The sequence below is a fragment of the Rhagoletis zephyria genome, unplaced genomic scaffold (genome assembly GCF_001687245.7).
Source record: "Rhagoletis zephyria isolate East Lansing unplaced genomic scaffold, Rhagoletis_zephyria_1.1 Rzeph_scaffold_01402, whole genome shotgun sequence".
Classification (NCBI taxonomy): domain Eukaryota; kingdom Metazoa; phylum Arthropoda; class Insecta; order Diptera; family Tephritidae; genus Rhagoletis; species Rhagoletis zephyria.
Window position 1 is genome coordinate 101944 of NW_016158486.1, and position 22166 is coordinate 124109.

At 37.6% G+C, this 22166-nt stretch overlaps 1 protein-coding gene across 1 annotated transcript in view; it reads right to left on the reverse strand.

Annotated features, from left to right (window-relative positions):
• LOC108363891 (F-box/LRR-repeat protein 16) overlaps positions 1–5149 on the reverse strand; it is a 75568-nt gene extending 70419 nt beyond the window's left edge. Inside the window, exon 1 of the mRNA XM_017617417.1 lies at positions 3517–5149. Within this exon, the coding sequence (XP_017472906.1) occupies positions 3517–4845 (1329 nt within the window). The 5' untranslated portion in view covers positions 4846–5149. The remainder of the gene's footprint in view (positions 1–3516) is intronic.
• Between the last annotated feature and the right edge of the window lie 17017 nt (positions 5150–22166).

Here is a 22166-nt window from a genome sequence, read left to right on the forward strand (position 1 = left end):
CACTGCCTTTTTCTATAACAGTTTCCGACACTTTCATGGTAAAGCCGGTGATGCTTTTTATGGGCTTCTTGGTTTCTTGTATTATTGTTGCAGTGATTGTGGGTAACAGTGAACGGTGGTTTCCGGTAATATGGTGATTGTTTTTGTAGGAACATTTTAATGCGTATTACTCTGCAATATCTATGTACACATAGTACTAGTAAATATGTGTATAAACCTACATAAATATACTTGATACAGCGGTCGATATACCCACATTTGTATGTATATGTATCTATGTACATTAGAGTGGTCCACTTTTTTTTATGGGGGAAAAAAATTTTATCCTATAAAACGAGGCACCCCCTTAGTTTTTTTTCCTTTTGATACCCGTAATGTCTACATCAACTTTAAATTTTCTACTATAACCAATACAGGGTGCTCAATGACTTTGAAATTCGCTACTGGATCGCTATGAAACTGGAAAAAAAAATTGGTGATTTTTATAAAAAGCTATTGTCGCCATGACAACTGGATCTCGCGATATTTTTTTAGATAACTTAAATTGGGAATGTTCTTAGGTTGCTTAACCTATTGTTTGTTTAATATATGTACACAATACTTCTAGAGTAAAATATGAGTATCATGAGCATCCCCTAAATTCATACTTAAAAACGTAGTGTTTGGTACCAGCACCTCTATCGGCAAGAGAACAAATTTTGGAAGGTGCTCCAAACCCTATATCGGAAAACTTTTTGCACACCCAGTAGGAAATTTAAGATTGCTTCTACATAAACATCTCTGGCAGGGCTTTTACACTCAGTTTTTTCTTTTGCAAGTATTAGAGTACCCTTAAATAACTCAAATATTTCAAGGCAGATACCGGTCTGGTGTGCATTTAAATTTGTTTGCTGTAAATTTAGTTCTTCTGAGGAAATCTTGAAATTCTGGCGATATCAAACAAAAAAATAGTATAGAATCGAAGATGAAAGCCCTATATCTTCAAAAGCTCAAAAGAAAGGACTCCTATAAGACCACTTTATTGTTAATTTGTCCGACTATGCATATAATATGTATTTATGTGTACACTAAATGTATACATATATGAGATCTTGTTTGTGTTTTTTAATGACGTGAAGCTAAGCATTTGGCGGTCGGCCGCAGGTCCTCGCGCCCAAAGCAGCGCATGATAGGCCGCCAAACATGTTGACCCATTAAATTATGCGTCAACATGCTATAGAGCGGCGCGTACACACACACACTAATAAAACCATAAGCAATTATATGAACGCGAGGTTGGAATATTCCCGATTATACATACATACATAAATTGAATTCATATAAATACCCAGTAAGCAGCTGATAGATGACGTAAGATAAGTCCGCTTTTTCAGCTCTTCCGACACTAAGGTATGCTTCTTGTAAAAGGCGACTAAATTCTATCGGTTCGTGCATTAGGATGATGATGGTAAGATCACCCTTCGATACAACGCCAGCATGGCTAAACTACAGCCTGACAGTTCCGTTAAACTGTCATACTATGTGATGGATACACTTCAGGATTATACTACACGTGGTACTCCCGCAAGTGGAACTCTGCCCTCACTTGAGGCAGGGTCATGGATTGTGGAGGGCCCGCCCAGCACATAATTCTCCAGCGTTTAATAACCTAACAGTTAAATTTAGATTTACATTTTGCCGATCAAATTTAAAACTTATTTTATAACTTTTATTTTTTCGGTCAAATTTTTACGGTTATTTTTGATGTTTGTATCATATTATAATTTCAGATTTAATTTTTTCAGATCATAAACGATTTATAATGGTCAAAAATTATCGAAAGTATAAAAATAAAAAAATAACGATTTAGTTTGACCGAAAAAGTAAAAATACATATTTAACGATAATTTTTGATCCAAAAAATAAAAACAAAAATGATTTTGCAATGCTCTATAAATAAAAATCGTCATACTTAACCACTCTTTAGGCCTGATGGATACTTCACGGAGACAAACAAACACTGAGACTATTTCAGATCTTTTGGAGATTAATTTTCTTGGAAATCAGGAGATATATATGTAGTTACATTCAACTTAGAAATGGTATGAAATGAATTTTTTTTAAAGCTTTAAATCGCCCAGTCCGGATGGCACTCTGCCTATTGTACTCAAAGTAAGTAGGTACTGGGCTTTTATTGGTAGAATAGGAGAAGACTACCACCTGCCACATCTGCAGTATAAATCTCAGCTGGAAAGATGTTGCAGTCGCGACGTCGTTTGACAGACAATATGAATGACTGACATGTATGTAAGTCCCATAAGTATTTAGACACTGACACGGGTTCAATCCCTTATCACAGACCTCTCATAGAGCTCACTTTGCAGGTACACTCTGTACGATGGAACTAAGCGATTTGATTTTATCATTAATAACATATTTTTTATTGTACTTTTGAGATTGTTCCCTGGGTAACTTAATCCAATGGGTATAAGTATCACACCTACATATACATACTTGTATAATTGCTTGTCCGCAGCGAAATACATATTTCAAGTTGATGGTACATACTCAAATATGTAGTGGTAGCTCAGACAAACAATAACTAAGTAATTATGTACTTCACAATGCGGTAGGCACATGAAGTACTTGCAAATATAAGCCTCTTTATAGGCACCTGTATATGTGTAAGCATGAGTATTTTACTTTCATACTTCGACTCGTAAGAGGTCAAAGCACTGCGGCAGTCACGTTGGTAAGGTAGAAATTTGTGGAATTTCACGATTTTCTTCAAATTACTTTTTCTCATTCCTTTCAACTTTATTCAGTTTACCGTCGAACACGGAAACATTCTGTACACTTTCAAACTATAATAGTTAAGGTTATTAAGAACTTATGTACGCTGAAAAAGTTCTGTAAATTTGGTTGGCAATACTTATGCCGAAATATGTGGAATATAGGATCATCGGTCGGTATGGGAATATCAGTCAATATCAAAGTTTCGAATACACCTCGAAAAATTATAATAATTCTGGAATCTCTTTATTGTTATCTTCAAGTTACTGGGCCCTGAACCTTTATTTTTTTGAGTTGGAAAACCATTAGTTTTCTATTATCGCGAAAAAACTAAAACCAAACAGAATGGAGGAGTCCTGAAGAAAGTCCCAAATTACACATATACAGCCTGCCAAGTTACTTGCTTCAAGTAAAAGGCGAATGGACGAGCAGCATCCTCTTTCTCTGTCATTGACTGGCACCAGCAAGACGAAGACCCAAAACCATTTGCAGTTATTCCTTCAATGATTTGAATGACCGCAGAGCAATAAATATTATACAGAATTTAACTCGCTTATTTGTTGAGTCTAAATTAGTCCCATGATTTACTAATAGAAAGTTCTTATTCAGTAAATAAAAACTTGGAAAACAGGCACTTATTACACTGTAAATAGTTGGCTATTGAAGTGCCAAGCAAAGCCTAGTCACAAAGGCAGACCCCTGCTGTTGTTTTCTTGATAAAATAAAATAATATACAACACTTACCTGCAGATGATCCAGCAATGCCTCCAGTCCGCGATCGCTAATCGACGAACAGCGTAAACTCAATGAATGTATGTGCTTGGAGGCTAACGGGAATGAGTGCACCACGTCGAGCGCATCCTCATCTGAGGCTCCCACTAACGCGAGCGCATGAAAACCGCGACGTATCAACGAATTATACAGCTTCACACGATCACAGCTCGGTATTTGACGCAATTCGCGACATTGCAATGTTGGCAAGAGACCCGACCAATAACGCGGACTGCGATAGAGTATGTCGCGCCATTTCATGCAAACCTGAGCCAACGTACGACGCTCATAAGACGAAAAGTAAAGGAAAAAGCGATTCAAGAAGCGATCGTCGAGCAGCAACGCCTCAATGCTGGTTATGGGAGGCGGGTGTTTGTGCAGAATTAGCGCAGACTGTGTAACGGCAGCGGCCAGTTGTGAAGCGTTTGAAGCGCCGCCAGCAGCGCCCGTCGGCAAGACACCCGCAACACTGCCGCCCACACCGCCAACTCCACCACCCGCATACGGATGATGTAGATGTGGATTGGGCAGTTGCTTGCGCAACTGCAGTGGCGTGCCACCACTCACAGATTGATTTGCTACCGATTTTTGAGCCGCCACTAAGCCCATGGTTGTGAACTGCGGCTGGCCGGGTATAGTGATGTTCATTTGCTTGGCGATCGAGTTAACAGTGGGCGCGGGTGGTGCACCAAGTGGATGGCCAAGCACAGGCGGTGGGCCACCTATCATATTGGAATTGGAATTCACCAGTGTCGAGCTGGCAATCTGTGTTTGCAGTGGATGTTGTGACGGTGGCGACGGCGATGGCTGCTGCGAATGTTGATGCGGATGTGACGGCTGCTGGGCCTGTGGCGCCGACTGCTGTTGCTGCAGTAGCTGCATGTTGCCGCCAGTGCCGACAACGCCAACATTGTGAGGGAGTGTGGGACTTGAGGGCGCGGACAGGCCGCCTGTGGGAGTGTGCGTGCCACTAGCACCACCGCCGCGTGAAGGTTTGTCGGGTGTGGCGGTTGGGTTGCTGTTCGAATTGTTGCTTGCGCTGCTATTGTTGCTGTTGTTAGTGCTATTGTTGTTGCTGTTGCTGCTGCTACTACCGCCACAGAGCGCATTTGTGACACGTTCCATTACTGAGGTTTTGCCACTACCACCACTAGACGAAGAAGAGGATTGTGTAGAGGAGGAGGAGGACGAATTAGAACCGCTGCCATGATGATGTTTCGAACGCAGGCCAAGACCGTTAATGCGTTTCGAGAGTTCAGCGGATGCACGTTCGACCACGCCCTGCGCCGATATCGAGGACATGGTATGCTGGAATAAATGCACTTTGAGGCGTGCGTTTCACCAGCCGCAAGAGGAAGAGAAAGAAGAGCACAATCGAGTGAGTTTCTATTTTTTTTTGGAACACTACTTTTTTTAGGAATTGTGGGTGGCGTCGTCGACGCTGCCACCACACACTACGCGTAAACCGCAGTCTTCGACTCACACGCGTGTATTATTAAAAATAAGCTTGACAAGTACGCGCACTCATTCACCGTTATTGTTTATCGTATATTTCTATATGTTTTTATTTCTATATCTCTTCACATTCATTCGTTCTCGCTTATTTGTATAATGCCTTCAAATGCTCAGCCGCAATCGCCTTTCATATTTCAGCTACCAACTAACGTTAGTTTATATTTACTCTCTTCACTTCTCTCAGCAAATTGCATGCCACACGCTTTTTTCACCAGCTATTTCTGCATTTATTGTGTCTTTTCCATGCAGCACACGTTCATTGTGTTCGTTCTCCACCAATTTGTTAAACTTTTGTTCTACTTTTGCTCTATGCTCGATGCAGCCTTTTCCAAAATAAAAATAAAAAACGAACAGCAGCAGCAGTATGTCACTTCTATTGTGTTTTACGTGCAACGTTTTCGCTTCCAATTTGTTTAAGTGTCCTTGAAATAGAAAAGAAGCACAATAAAGTTAAAATTGTATTACAAACTTTTTTTGGGCGTAGTCGGTAGTGTGTTAGTATTATATGTGCTTATATAAAGTTAGAGAAAGTTGCTTTACTTTGTATTTCTTGTGTTATTTGAAAGAGAGCCGAAAAATTACAGTTGCTACTAGATAAAAGCCTGAGATTTACTGCAGATGTTTCAAAAGAAAATATGTGATGTAACGGGAGCTTTAGTACAAATAATTTGAAAAAGAGATGTTTTTATTTGTTTAAAAGACGATAATGCATTGGCGATAGCGCAGATAGGAAAGAAAATGACTGACACCGTCAACAAAAAAAAAAAAATACAAAAATCAATGGCAAGTCCTAGCTACTTTAAACTTGATATTTATTATGCTAACCTTGAATGGGCTACAAGTTTTTTTTATTAATTTGTTATATTTAATTGTTTCCAAAAAAAAATTGTCTTGTCCCTTGTGGCACCACAGCGGTCCCAAATATGGGCGTAAATTGCTCGTGTGTCTATCAGCAGCTACTGTAACCTAACCTAATCTACTACTGTGTCCTTTTTTCAAAGCTACACGACCGAAACCCAGAAGTCATGGCCATATGTAGCGGCGTTATTCTAAAGGATTTCACAGATACTAGATATCCAAAAAAAAAACTCGAGCAACGACGGGTAAAGCTTCTGCAAAGTTATTTTTTTGGCAGTGAACCTTGTTTGCCTAGTGCCCTAAAAATTGAAATATGTAAGTGGCGATGCAAGTTGGAACGGAAAAGACATGTCCAAAGACCTAGAAGAGGAACTGAGAAGAATACAACATACTCAAATTATGAGTGATAAGATATGATAAAGCGATGAAGTCAGAGTGTTTCCAAGGAGATTTAGTGTTTCTGTACAATCCGTAACGTAGGAAAAGTTTGCACTCAAAAATACAGTGTAACTGGGAAGGTTATCAAACGGCTGAATGACGTATTGCACCGAATCCAGACTGATGGGTGACCTGGAAACAAGATGAAGATGGTCCACGCGGAGAGTGCGAATACTGCGAACACGCAAATAAAAGTTCAAAACGGACAACCAGAAATTGACAGAATGTTCGATAAAAAACCATAGAAGCTTCGTTAGCGAGGAACGTCAACAAGAATTTTCCAGAAAGTGCAACAAAAAAAATATGCTGACTAGAAACACAGGGTGGCGCAGGTATGTAAATGTGCACAGGGAGTTCTGTTTCCGTTGTGCGTTAGCAAGTTACGAGTAAAGTTACGGAGTGCAAATTTGAAGTTCTGTAAATTGTTTGTTGTACAATAAAGCTAGTTGTATGTTTATTGGATTTTGTAAAACAGTTAAATAAAATAAAGCTTAACTCCAGAGAAAGAGGCTTTCAAAGTTTATGGTCGAAAATATGGGTTAAAGAGTACAGTAAAACCCGCTTAAGTACCTCACGAAAAATGTCAGCTCTTTGAGGTACTTAGACGGGTTGGGTACTTAAAAGAACCCGCTTAAGTACTTCGATGCGGGTACTTAAGCGAACATAATTATTAATGTAGTTTATCTTCTTGTTAACTAACATAAATAAGTCCTTGAATACAACATGAACAATTAATGAAGTTTACGTAGCTTAAACCTAAGATCGTGGAATCACATAAATACATAAACGAAAACTAAAAACAAAAATCGATAAAGCAATGTTATGTCACTTTTACAAGAATTCAATTCTTTAAAGTCATTGATTATACATTTTTATACATACATACAGTGTTGGACATATCTATCATTTTGGACCAAATTCAAAATGATGTGGTTTGCCACTTATGCTTATTTATTAATTTTTAAGATTTTTCAATTAAAACACAGTTCATTCTCTAACAAATACCATATAAAGCTAAGCTTAAACTTTTTAATAACACTGAAAATTTCAAACTTTTTTTCAGAACTGTTTATAGCCCATTTAATTTTAGTGTAATAATTTGCAAGTTTCAAGTGGCTAAAAATTACCATTGATTTTTTAGAATTTCTTGGTAAAATGGTAAATAAGTACGAAAAAATTAGGTACTTAGGCGGGTTGGGTAAATAAGCGGGGAGGTAATTAAGAGAGTGATCTTCTTCAGATTACATTAAAATATTCACGGTGCCCAAAAATGTTGGTTACTTAAGCGGGTTATGTACTTAAGTGGGGGGGATACTTAAGCGGGTTTCACTGTAAATACTTTAACGAAAAGCGATGCTACCTAAACCATACTAACTTAGTCAACACTAAAAAAATTTTAATTTGTACTCGCCACTTACGGTTACTAATTGCTGCCACAGTCATTCACTTGTTTCTTCTTGAACAGGTCTCAAATCTTAAAAGTTTCTCTATGTGAAAATCTGCATTGGTCAACAGAAAAATTACTTATTTTTTCTTTCTGCACACAACTTTAGCAACAAAGTACCGCGGCACAGTCAGTAATTGCTACTTTCTGTCATTTCCGTTAAAGTTTATTACTTCCATTCTTTTACTGCAGCCGCAATTGCCAACGCGCCGCGTTAATTAACAGACCCAAGCAATGAAATGAAAATAAGAGTAGCGGAAAGAGTCAAAGTAAAAATGTGGCATACTGAGTAATATATGTAGAATTGTTAGAGGAAAGTTGCGGAAAATAAAAAGTGGAACGGAAACGTTCACCAACTGCCCTTTAAATGCATAGTGCATAAGCGTCTTGAAAGGCAAACCCTTGAAGAAATGAGCGAACGACAAGGCCTTTATGATGACTGGCGGCATTAGAGCCATATTATTACAATTATTCAGGCAGCTGTGCGAAGTCGTGGTCCATAAATGCTAGTGTAAAGAAATTTGTTTTGAAAAGAATCAAATAGTTTTCATTTTTTCTTCTAACGCAAGACCTTTCAATGAATGCTACAGCTGTGAAATGCAAGAGTTTTCTAATTTACTTTTGTCGTTTGCATCCACTTTTATTTTCATAACAAAATAAAGGAAATTTTTCTACTTCACTACTTGCCCGTCCGCATATTAAAAACTAAAATTTTTTTCACTTATGTACCTACTCATCTCTTTTCGCTAAAAATTTTTGCTTTGCAGTATTATTCTGATTTGCTACTTGTAAATGTTTGTTGTAATACAAGGCTACTTGTGGTTTCTTTCACATCACATTAAAAGCAATATGTCCAATAAATAGGGCTGGAACTATCCGCATATTCGAATATCCGGATATCCATGCGGTTTATACGTTGACACGAATAAAATCCGTATAGTATGGATACCCGGTTATTATTCGTTTGTGCAATTATTCGGATATCCGATTTTTTCGAATATTCGGTTAATATTTGTATTTTCGGATATACAAAAAAAAACACCAACAAATTGATTAACAATATTCGTTTATTTAGTTATGCACACTGTAGACGGAATTAGCTCTTGTCGGACTTGAAATTGACCCTTTGGATCTTGGATCTGGAATTGAGAACTTCCTGGATCTCAACCATGCTTCGTACAATGATTGTAAACGCTAAGTTAGGCAACAGAGAAGTTACCAGGCGTCCTAAGCAGGGGACCCCGTAAGGCGGTGTACTATTTCCGCTGCTGTGATTCTACGGATTAAAAAATATTCTTCTAAGACGCCACAGTGATTGTGGTAAGCGGATTGTGCATCAATATGATAACCGGAATGCTTCAAGGAGCACTACGGAAACTTATTATATTTTGTATAAGAATAACCAGCGTACTTGAATAGCTCAGTAGGCAATGCTGCCGCCAAAATAGGGTACCACAATGTGCCAAGAGGAGTGCGATGTTTTTCAACTGAAACTGCTCTTGGTACTCCCCAATTAGCTCTTTAATGTCGTCGTATTTTATCTGGTAACGCTATGGGCCTAAATGCCCTCTGCGAAGCCACGCAGATGCTAGCCACCTTACCTAACCTAACCTGACGGGTAGATGGGTCATGGGGCCTTCATCTGAAATAGGTTCAGCTGGGTATCTGCAATTTATCACTGAATAACTTTTGACATTGCTGAACAATTATTTCTTCTAAATATATTTGGGTTACTTAGCAACTCCATTGTGAATTCTTGTCTCGCACAGAATAAGATAAAGGAAACACTTTTACCGTCCGAGCATATGAGTTTATTGGGCGCGATATGTTGGCAGACGTATTCCTGAACTTATTGGCATTTCAAAATCTGCTTTTATTAGTTTTTCATAAATTTCAGGCATTGAAAGTTTTACACATTTGAAGAAGCACAAAATGTATTCTAAACTTGACACAGCCATTAAAGACTTTAAAGAGCTATTTTTGGCCATAATTTTTAATTTGCTTAAAAATAATATATAATTTTTCCAGTACTTTTACTAAACTAATATCTTTTTCATTACCCAAAAAAATAATTAATTGGCTAAACTTTGATTTACTTTAAGAGCACGTTTTATTGAATAAAGAGTATAAGTAGAGGAATAAAAAGTAAGAGATTTTTGTATCAAAACACATGTGCTCCCTACGACACAAAATATATTTGTTGGCCTAAAGGCATCCTACACACATTTATATATTTGTTTGCACAAACTAGACTATGATGAGACCACTTCATTTAGGCTTCCACGCAAATACAGATATTCATCATTTTAATTGCCTAGGCAAAGCAGGACTCCACAGCTGCACGGCCGACCGACTACATAGGCTGACGCATAGCAGTAAAATCAAAAAGCAGCGCTAAAATTAAAGGCATTAAAACAACAGTAGACCCATTTCTACAGCCAGCGGCAGTGTAAAAGAGCCATTTTACACAACGAATTTTAAACTCTCATACCTACCACTGTTTGAATCTCTTCAACCTACCACCACCAGCGCGTTTTACAGGTTTGTTCTGTACGCCGCATTGCCTTTTGAGTGGATTTCATCGACGCCACGTTAAAAGCCAAAAGTCAAAGCAGCCACTACTCAACTCAAATAGGAAGAATGCAAATGGACACAGTGCGGAAAACTAAATAAATAATATTTCATAAAGTTCATTGCACTGCGTATGGACGCCGTGTTGTATGAGTAACCTCAAAAAGGCAGTTGCAGCGATTGTGACTACCTCAAAACTTATTTGTGTTGGCTGGTCCACTACAGCCAGCTAGCTGCGTAGCCACTTAACCAAATTGGAATATTATCGTCAGTCGACAATCTCAAGTAAATAACTACAAGGAGACACACAAAAGTAAGAAATAGAGATATGAGTGTGTTTACAGTGATGGCGATATAGGCGGTAGATTTCAAAGGAGAGTGAAAGAACACCAATGGTGAGTTATTAAGTCTATTATTTATATAGCAAAATGGATAGAAAATTTACCAGTAAAAAGAAGGGAGTATAAAAAAACATGTAAATAATGAGCGAACAAAACGGAAATTATGAGGAAAAAACCGCATCATCGGGAAATTGACTGAACACTGACATAAAAAACTGAATGTATCCATTTATTTCGACGCTTCCTGGAAAAACTCTAATATTTATATATACATACATACACATGTAGGTCGGTCAAATAGATGGACACAGTACTCCCCCCATACATGTGCATACATCTTAATGCTTTGCACGTGTATAAGTGCTTAACTTCCCGCATAATTAAACCGAACCACAAACATATACGGTCGCTCAGGTGTGTCAATAAAGTTCGTTGAGCTCTAGATAAAAAAAATAAAATAACATTCGTGTATTCCCAGAATGTCCAAAGCAGCTGCAAAAAGAATTCACATTTTCGCAAACCAATCGCCACTTAACTATCCACCTCAAACGCTAAGCCATAGGAAAGTTTGCGTGACCATGCCGCTCCCACCGCCATCTACATACATATTTCTCTGTTCGGCATTACGTACACTATCCCTTTTCAGCTTGTTTGTTTAACAGCTTTGTAGTGTTGAGCCATACTGATGCTGTAACTGCTAGACTTAAATGTAGAATTGGCTGAAAGAATGAATCAATGGACGAATGAATGATTGTATGAACATTGCATTGACAAATCAAAATTTCTTTTTTTCGCCAGACACTAACAAATTGCGCCAATTTTCTCCGAATTTCCCTGTTTCAACATTTCATCTTTCGGAGCTGAGGAAAATTCAATGGCAAAGCCAATCGTGTTTGTTTGTTTGTTTGCGGGTTCCACTGTATTGGCTTTTGTGGTGCTCAAAGGCATGTTCTGTTGCCACAAAGTCATCAGTTGATTACGAAAAAATTTCCAAGGTACCGTATACGGTTACAATTCATATACATACCCTTGTGGTCAGCTAATTAAGTTAACTGGCATTTTGACCAGTTTTGGTTGTTTTTCTTTTGTTTATTTTATGTTTGTAACTTGTTTATAAAGTTCTAGCATATTACAAAACTGCTTACAAAAATTATAAAAATTCAACAAACTTTAACAATTACACCCAAAAATTTTAAACTTTTTATTAAATATTTTTGGACAAATTAAAAGCATGCAGTTTTATAGCCCATTAAATTTTAGTAGGTTAAAGTGCGAGTCTCAAAGCGCCAGAAAATCACGTTGATATTTTAAAATTTTTTGGCTGACGGTGTTGAGCATTTTCTCTCATATATAAAGTATGCTCGACAATCAAATTTATATGGAGCAAAATGCCTAGCAGCGTCAGCAAAAAAATATTATTAAAATCAACGCGATTTTCTAGCGTTTTAAAATTTGTGTTTTAGCCTACTAAAATTTAGTGGGCTATAAAACTGCTTGCCCAAAAATTTTCTAAAAATTGTTTAGTAAAAGGTTTGAAATGTTTGGGTATAATTGTTAAAGATTTTTGAATTTCTATAATTTTTGTAAGAAATTTTGTAAGCTGCTAGACTTTTATAAAAAAGTTATAAACAAATAAAAAATAACTAAAACTGGTCAAAATGTCACTTAACTTAATCAGCTGACCACAAGTGTACATTTATGTACATATTGCACGTTAACATGTGTCAATGAAATTCCATGGCTCGTCATAAGTATTCTCAGCTCAATCGTAAAATTTATTTCAATGTTAAATTCAGGTTAGGCTCATTTATTGTTTACGAGTATTAGAAAAATTTGAAATGTATCAGATTTTTCATAGGATTCATTAAGCCCCTAAATGATCAACTGGATGTAAACATCACTGGTACTGCTTTTGGTACGTATGTTCTATATGGGTCGTTGGTATGATGATCCAGGGTGGACACTAGCTAGGTCCGCAAGAAAAAAGTTCAAAGTATTAAGCTCTCACCCTCTAAGATTTTTCTAAATGGAAAAAATAATGCCCATATTTTTTTGTTAAGAAAAATTTATATTTAGGACTGCCTCAAACCCCATGAAGTTTTCCATCTATCTTATGTGAGGAAAAAGAATTTCTCGTAGAAATGGTATAGAATTCTTGAAAATCAATATTTTTCGATCCTAAATCTATGTTTCTCTTCGGTAGACTTCCAAGAATAATACCCATTTGTTTATTTTACCATATTTTAATACTAACGATTTTTTGACCTTGACGCTTGATGCTCTTACTCATGGTACATCGTGAGGAGATAGCCGAATGAACCTTACTAGCAGTCTGCTGCTGGATACCCCACCTGTACTGTGCTTAAGTGACCGGCTACTTGTAACCGACAGCATCTGTAAATTTTTCTATCGTCAAAAACTAATGACAAATCCTTTTACCTTCGGTTGATGAACATGAACGAATAACCGACGCGTGCAGATACAAACAACCGGGCATTTAAGTAGAAGAGGTGTGTAGTGGCTTATGCCACTTTCAAAATAAGCGGCTCATATGTTGATTACTCGAATAACTTGTCAACAACTTTCTGACTAATTAAGCAAATGTCTATGTAGTGCTTTTCCTTAACGTTTTTTACTTCCCACATTTATATGGCTTTTCTAACTACATAAGCTTAGCAGCCTTAATGTATTAAATCTTAGTTAAGCAGTCGTTGATTGACGCAACATCAGCTAAAGTAATTAATCAGCAAACAAATTTTCTAAGTTGGCCAGCTAACAGGCTCTTGTACGCCTTGAATGCCAAGAGTTTCTAAGAAGTAATAATTATAATAAGTCCCTATTTTTATGAGGAAGGTTGGCCAGTTTTTACCGAGAAGTAGTCGATATTAACAAAGTTTTTACGATGTGAATTTGTAATATCGTCGAACAACATAATCGATCGGTACGAAGCCTGATTGAAATAACGTCAAAACTTTGTTTTATAGGGTTTGCTCTTCGGCAGGCAATGACCAAACTTCTAACGAAGCTCTGCAGTAAGAAAGTTTCTCACAAAAATCGTTTGCCGTTTCGCTCAGTGAAGGAATTGATGGTACAATTGTACTTTTTTGGTGCATCTTTAATCTCAGAGGTACATTGGTACTACGTCGACATTTTTGATACAATTTTGTCAAAATACGGCACTGCGCCAAATTCATTTCATGGTCATCGATGATATGCAGTCTTACATCATGCTTAGCTATCACGCAAGGACCACCAGTGATAACCCCCACCAGAAGTGAGAAGTTTAACATGCTTAGTTCCACGAGCTCCCTGGACCGCCTTCGGTCTATAGGTGGCCAGAACGACTTAGCCACCTTGCATTCCAAGGTCTTTGTCCAGCGCACGCTGAGCTGACTAAACGTCCATCTGTCCAGAAGTAGACCGCATGAGGTCAGGGCAGCACCCAAACCTTGAGCGATTTCTCAAGTCTTCCCTGTATCGTAGAAGTGTTACACTAGAGATCAAACAATCCGAAGCCTCCTGTATTGGGGCTATCTCTGCTTGGAAAACGCTACAGTGATCTGGAGGCCTGAACTTTATGTTGATGGAGAATTTTTTCTTTGTACTCTTTCGAATGAAAACAAAAATTCTATCAGCTGTTCGGTTAGCTTGAAAGTTTCTGGAAACTTTCTGTTCGCATACTATACTGGAGAAAAATTCTCTAGTGAGATTTTAAACGAACGTACCTATACAGAAGTTTACTTGGTACTTTTTCGGCTGATTTGGTACATTTTTTTTTGCCATTTGGTACAAAATTAAAAAACGCATTTATCATCGCTGCTCCATCTATGTATCAAACTTTTTGAAGCCGCGTACATACATACATACACCTATACATAAATTGTATGTATGTACTGCATAAAAAAGTAATAACCGACTATGACAAGAAGGCTTTTACTGTGATAATCTCTTTTGCTTTTATTTAAACAAGCAAAATTCTACTTTGTTTGCTTCTTCTGTTTTTGGTTGAAACAAAGCCACTACACAATTCTTCCATTAGAATAGTAAACGAAATGAAATTATAATCATCTAAACATGTTACCTAAGTAAATTTGATTTACATTGCTCTGGGTCAGTGCTTCATTTACTTGGATGCGAGAGTAGAAATCCCAGTACGTTCAAAAAGAAAGTTGAACTATTTCAGCAACTACTTTGACAAATGTTCTTCTAATGGGACAATATCGGAGATGAGATGTTTGAAAAGGCGCACATGCATATATGTGCGAGTAAATATAACCAACAGATGTATGTATATTTGTATGCTTATACTGCATAGAAGTAAACGAGAAGAAACCTGAAGGCATTTAATTTTCAATTTTTTTTTTTTTGTAAAACAAATGTAAGAGGCTATATGTATTTGTGTACATAGCCCAGTTCAAATAAGCTTGTCAATCAACTGCCACAAATACCTTCAGTTTAAGTAGCTTCCACTGATGCTTTAAGTAAGTAAATAAGCTAAGGAAAATGGCTGAAGGATAATACGACCGACAGCAAACGAAAGAGCGTCGTTGAAAAATTGCGCAAAAGATTTAAGTAAAAATAAATTGGCTACTACAGATATGCGGCATGGGAATTCGAGTATCCAGCAGTTTTTGAGACAACTTCATTTTCTACAAGAGTGCGTACATACATATGTATGTATGCATGTACTTTTATACCTACATATGTATATATGTATTAAATTCATTACCCAACCGAAATTTTTGCAGTGAAGCAACTCTGCTTTCCGTAGGATACAAATTTTACTGAAAAGCACTTTGCTATGCCGCGAAAGTTTAATGGAATCACTAATCAGATCTTGTCAGCGGCCGATAGCATGATTTTTTGAAATACCGGAATTGACCGAACTGCATTTAGTGCGGAGCTAAGGGGAGCGCTCTGCCCTTTTCCTTGAAAACTTCTTCCTCATACCTGAGCGAAGGGATCGGTGCATATATACATCCCTAAAAAGAGTAAATGGGAGAGTGACATCCTTTGGTAAAAGGACCAATGAACACCACGGATGAGTCAAAGTTGTACGGCAAGGTTAAAGGAGGTGTATTCTGTCAGTAACTCGCCGTAAACTTCATTCTCAGGCCGCCGAAGTCATCTCTTTGAGCAGGAAGTTCATAGGGCGTATAGTCGGCTCAGCGAGCGTGTGGCGACACCTCCGGCATGAAAATGTTCAAAGTTCTTCTGCTGGCTAAGCACCATTCGGAACGATTCAATTGGATTGGATTGGTAACCAAACATCTGAGGGTCTCTGTGGACTTTTCCGTTCCGTACGACTGAAACGGGTACCCACAGACTCAATGGAAGCAAATGATTATTTCCTTTCCAAGTACAAACCAGGAGAGTACCGGTCTATATGGATATGGCCTGTTTTGATGACCCTTGTTCAAACAGATGGTAAAAGTAGATGAAGGTTCTAGAATTGAAATCGCATATGACAGCATTCGGAAATAAGGTCTTTGGTTCATCAGCCAGGCTTGATAAACGAAGGTCCAATGCGCTTATTGCTCCGGAACAATCCTGACAGCGGCTAGTTGTGGGGACTATTTCCGATCACTGCCTAATACCAGTAGAACGGAGTCTCTGATGAATGTCTAGTGTCTGAGTTATCGAAGCGACTATAAAACCGTAAGTGTCTCACACTCACACTGCCAATATATCACATAGTTTATCCAGGCTAGTTATTGAGAGTTTCATCGGAACACGTTATTCCAAATATGATCTTGTATTTGAGTACGGAAGTTGCAAGCCGCCCAGAGTACTGGTAATATACCTAATGGACTTAAGTCATAGTTACTATTCCAGCTGGGTAAAAGAATACCAGCGCAGAAAAGTCAACCAGTGTGTTCGTATAGCTACTTTTTCGGCACGTCATTCGCTAAGCTGCACAATTCCAACCACGTTTTCAAGTCAAACAATAAAAGGAACTGAAAAATAAATCCTTTTATAGCCAGCCTAACCCATTGATTGCTCGCGTCAGCCAACAGAAAAGTAATATTATCTCAACACAATACAGCCAGCCAGGCAACAGCGATTGCATAATATGTAACGAAATTAAACAGAATAAAGAGTAAAGAAGAAGAAAGGAAAATAAGATTTTATGGCAAGTGTATTAGCTGCCGGCATAAGGATGTGGGCGAAGCTAGTAAAACTTTTGATTCTAACGCAAACCTTCAAACTTCATACACAGACAACAAGGAGACAAGAGCGAGAGACAAAGTAAAAATGTGTTGAGACAAAGTAGAATGAAGAACATAAATTGAAGTGAGCAGTAACGTCAAAGGAGCTACATACATATGGAAAACAAGTGAAAATCGTAAGCTGAAGATTTATGCCACAGCTGAACTTTTTCCCCGGTTTTGTTTTGAAACGGCCATACACCACATCAAAGAAGTAAGTAGAATTCGAGTTATATAAAAGAATATGCCAGTATGTACCCATACATATGCACGTAAATGGTTTAGCATCCAGGCAAATGGTTGTTATATATGGTATACGTTTGGAATTCGCATACATAGGTATAAACTTACATTTACGTACATATATATGTACATAGACATGGCGGCTACAGAGTTTTGTATTTGTGCTTTGGTTGGCAGTTGCCTCAGGAAAATCGATATTTCAACAACAATGAGCAAGAGTGGCATGACACAGAGAGCTATAAAACGACAGTTATACTTACGACGACAACAGAAGTAAGCAGTACAAATAAAACAACAGTAACAAATATACATACATATCTACAAATAAAGGTAGTTTAGAGCAATTGTAATAGTCAAATGGAAAATAGCCATTGAATTTTCTATTTGAACCATTAGCGGTTTAGTTGGCATAAATGAAGCTAAGACGTTAACCATGTGCATTAGGGTGGTCCAAAACTACATGGTCGGGAGGGGGTTTAAATGTTTAGCTCTCGCACTCTAGTATTGTTCCAAATGGAAAACAAGAACACTCGTTTTTTTTTACTTATATTTAGAACTGCCCATGAAGTTTTCCATGTATTCTATATGCTGAAAAACACTTTCTTCCGGAGATTTCAATTATAATACCCAATTTTTTATTTAACCATTTTTAAATATAAACAATTTTTTATAGGTTCCTGAAAAATATATTTTAATCAATACATTGATCATCAATAATTCTATACCATTTCTACGAAAAAGGATTTCTTCGCCATATAAAATACATAAAAAACTTCATGAACTTTGAGGCAGTTCTAATTATAATTTTCTTTTTAACAAAAAAAAGGGAATTATTTTTTCCCATTTAGAAAAATTGTAGGGGGTGAGAACTTAACGTTTAAAATTTTTTGATTTAATTTTTTTTTTTACCACCCTAATGTACATACATGCATAATACACTGAGATGCTTTAAACAATTTGATTCCCTCATCGAATGCAAATATGAATACGAATCCATGTAGAAATATTAATGCGAACACGAATACAAACACATAGGTTAGGGCGGTAAGGGAACTAGTACGAACACGAATACGAATGCAAATATGAGTATGAGTATGAATACGAGTACGAACAACAACCAGACTACATATGAACAGTGAGCAGTCGTTCAAGCTTCTCCTCAATGCCTATTTTCCATGCAATTCGGCCCAGGAGAGGCGGGACCTGACGGCATTATACCCGCCCAGTTAAAAAAAAGTCTGGATGTGTTATACCGTTGGCTGTGTTGAATATTCACTAGTTGCTTCGCAAGAGGGTACATCCCCTGGGCTTGGTGAGTGGTCAGGGTGACGTTTATACTAATAGTTCTCATATGACTCCCAGTGATTTCAGACCAATCATCCTCACTTTGTTCTTTCTTAAAGCTGGTATAGCTGCATAAATATTAGGAACGGTATCACCTGCGTTCATCTGTCGATTGAGGACGGCTTCAGTAACTCTATACACCTGGAGACGGGCAATAGGTAAGAGATGTGTGGTTGGAGGTAAGTACCAGTGAGCTTTTGCACGGATAGATCGAAGCTTGACGGAAGGCAGAGTTTAGGCTTCCAGATCACTGTAGTGGTTTTTCAGGCGGAGGTTGCTGCCATTAAGGAAATAGTCGATTGGCTTTTGTTGTGCGCATGGGCGGTAAGGGAAGTTAACATCTACACAGACAGCCATCGCAGAAAACTGTGTAGCTGATGAACAGGCCCGAAGCGGCACCCTCGAGGTGGTATCCCAAGAAAAGTGAGAGTGGGAGTCCCCTTTGAATACTTGCGAACTTTTCTTGGAAAAATGGGCCTCGGGATAATTCAGCTAACGGTGGGGAAAGACCACTGCATGTCTAGAGATTTTCTTATGCTCACGAGCTAGTATCTCGCGATTCTGGTGGGTATACCGACTGACAGGACACTGTTCTATCGGGGTTCACGCCGTCAGATTAATTATCATACAATACTCCTTCTGTCGCAGCTATATGGAGGACAATGAGGTCGATTCACATAAAAGCCTCTTCTTATGCTGCCCCGTTTTTGCTAAATTGCGCCTTAGGCACTTGGGTTCATACTTTATAGTTTGTTCGAGGGAACTCTTCGTTNTGACTGACAGGACACTGTCCTATCGGGGTTCACGCCGTCAGATTAATTATCATACAATACTCCTTCTGTCGCAGCTGTATGGAGGACAATGAGGTCGAATCATCTAAAAGCCTCTTCTTATGCTGCCCCGTTTTTGCTAAATTGCGCCTTAGGCACTTGGGTTCATACTTTATAGTTTGTTCGAGGGAACTCTTCGTTAGTAATATCTGCCGTTCGCTGTGGTATCACAAAGGACCAACGCTCTCGGTCTAGGTGAGCGCCTTAACCTAACCTAACGTATCTCTCATAAATACAAATTTCCAAATATCTCGACTTCTGCATCACCTAGAGGGTAAATTTTTCGCAACGCTATTTTTACACCTATGAGTAATGTATCCACCAAATTTGAACTAAATAGATCGATATATAAATATGTATTTTCAAAATTTTTCTCCTCAACTTGAAAACCTATTAGTTTCTTTTTTATAGCTAAAATTGGTTATAGTCAAACTTGTATGGGACCGTACTCAAGGCTCTCCTTATTCTTGAGGTTAAATCATCTCTAGTCTTTGGGTACGTTGAGGACCTTAATGCCATTACTNTAGATCGATATATAAATATGTATTTTCAAAGTTTTTCTCCTCAACTTGAAAACCTATTAGTTTTTTTTTTATAGCTAAATTTGGTTATAGTCAAACTTGTATGGGACCGTACTCAAGGCTCTCCTTATTCTTGAGCTTAAATCATCTCTAGTCTTTGGGTACGTTGAGGACCTTAATGCCATTACTGAAACAAAAAAACATTTAGCTACTTTAACTGCCAGATCATAAGGTATAGAGCGAAACGAGGTAGTGGAAGACTTAGCTAGGACACCAAGCATAAGGGGGGTTACAACAGACATAGGACTTAGGGAAACTGAGGATTATATGGGTCATCCTCATTGAACGCTTCAGGCTAAAAAGGCACATACATAAGTTAGGAAGCTGGCCATATAATCCCAATGATCTTAGGCTCAATGTGGCCAAAGGATAAGCACATGCGCTGCCTACCACCGAAAACACTTTTGAGCTTGCTTGAGGTGTTGTGTCGAGTAAACGGCACAATATATCCGTCAGGTTGCAGTACATGTCGATTTTAACTATCTATCTAAGCAGCGAATATTTTTCCTTTCTTGTACATAGTACATACCATGATCATAGAAAATTAAATTTGGAATAGAAATTTAAATCATTAACTATTATGTTTTGCCACATATCCAAGGCGAAAGCACACAAAACTTGGTCAATGTACGATTTTACTATTTTTACAAAGTTCAAACTATTTTCATTTCATGTCTTTCACTCCATGGTATACGTATAGCAAATGACATCACGACCTCTAATTACTCGTACACGCGTTGATGAGAATGAACGTAAGAACATATGTATGTGCAACGAGTATGCACTTATGTAGTTAGATTGCCATCTTGCTGGTATGTAAGTGGATTTGTGTTAAAATACATACAATAGGGTGGGTCATTTTTTTTACCATGCGCGTATAGCATAGCAACATTCTACGTGTAATTCTAAGCAAATTCGAAACCATGAGTCTAGAATCAATTTATGGTTTGCCAAGTCGTGAAAATAGGTTTTGAAGAAAATGAGAAAATTTCGCTAGAATCCTTCGCCGGTAAACGCTCTTAGTTGAAAAAATCACCCATACAAATTAAACCGCACTAACCTACATACATACACATATATCGGTATGTAGGCTCAGTAGGCAAAGCGAAGAGCTCTTCTAAATAAACTCTTCTCTATGTTAGTTGTACATATTAAAAGATCCTTGAATAGCCCTGCCGGCAATTGAGAAAACAATCTCAGGAGAAGCGTCAGAAATCAGAAAGGCTTAAAAGAAAACATAATCAAACACGGAAGGCCTATTGCTTCAAAAGATCAATAAGAAGATCTCCTAAAAACACTGGTGCCTAAATTTAGTGTTTTTTTTAAATCCAAATGCGAACATTTTTGAATTTGGTGCTTCGTGCGCTTTTTGGTGCCTTTTTTTTAAGTTTGACGACACCAAATCTGTAAATATTAAAAAAAATGGAAGCAAAATTTATAACAATCGTAAGTTTTGTAACCAACTTTACAAAAATGGAAATAAAATCATAAAGAAACTTAAAAAAAAGTAGTAAAAAANAGCCCAGTAGGCAAAGCGAAGAGCTCTTCTAAATAAACTCTTCTCTATGTTAGTTGTACATATTAAAAGATCCTTGAATATCCCTGCCGGCAAATGAGAAAACAATCTCAGGAGAAGCGTCAGAAATGTCAGAAAGGCTTAAAAGAAAACATAATCAAACAAGGAAGCCCTATTGCTTCAAAAGATCAATAAGAAGATCTCCTAAAAACACTGGTGCCTAAATTTAGTGCTTTTTTTTTAAATCAAAATGCGAACATTTTTGAATTTGGTGCTTCGTGCGCTTTTTGGTGTTTTTTTTTTTAAGTTTGACGACATCAAATCTGTAAATATTAAAAAAAATGGAAGCAAAATTTATAGCAATCGTAAGTTCTGTAACCAACTTTGCAAAAATGGAAATAAAATCATAAAGAAACTTAAAAAAAAGTAGTAAAAAATAGTGGAAATCGGCAGCTTTGTCACACAAAAAGTTTAAAAAGGGAAATCAAAGTTCGTTTTGTTTCAAGTGTCAAGCGATCGGAAAGGAAAGTTCTTTATGTTTCTTTAGCTCACGAGTTCATAAAAGACTGCAGTGTATATTTAAACTGCCACATAGTTCATGAAACTTAATTTTTTGTTTTTGCTTTCGTTTGATAGGAATTGTAGAAAAAATTATGCAAAACGAAGAAGTTTATCAATTTTTCTCAAATCTAAGCGAAACGGCAACGCTGGCTTATTGGGTTTTAGTACTTTT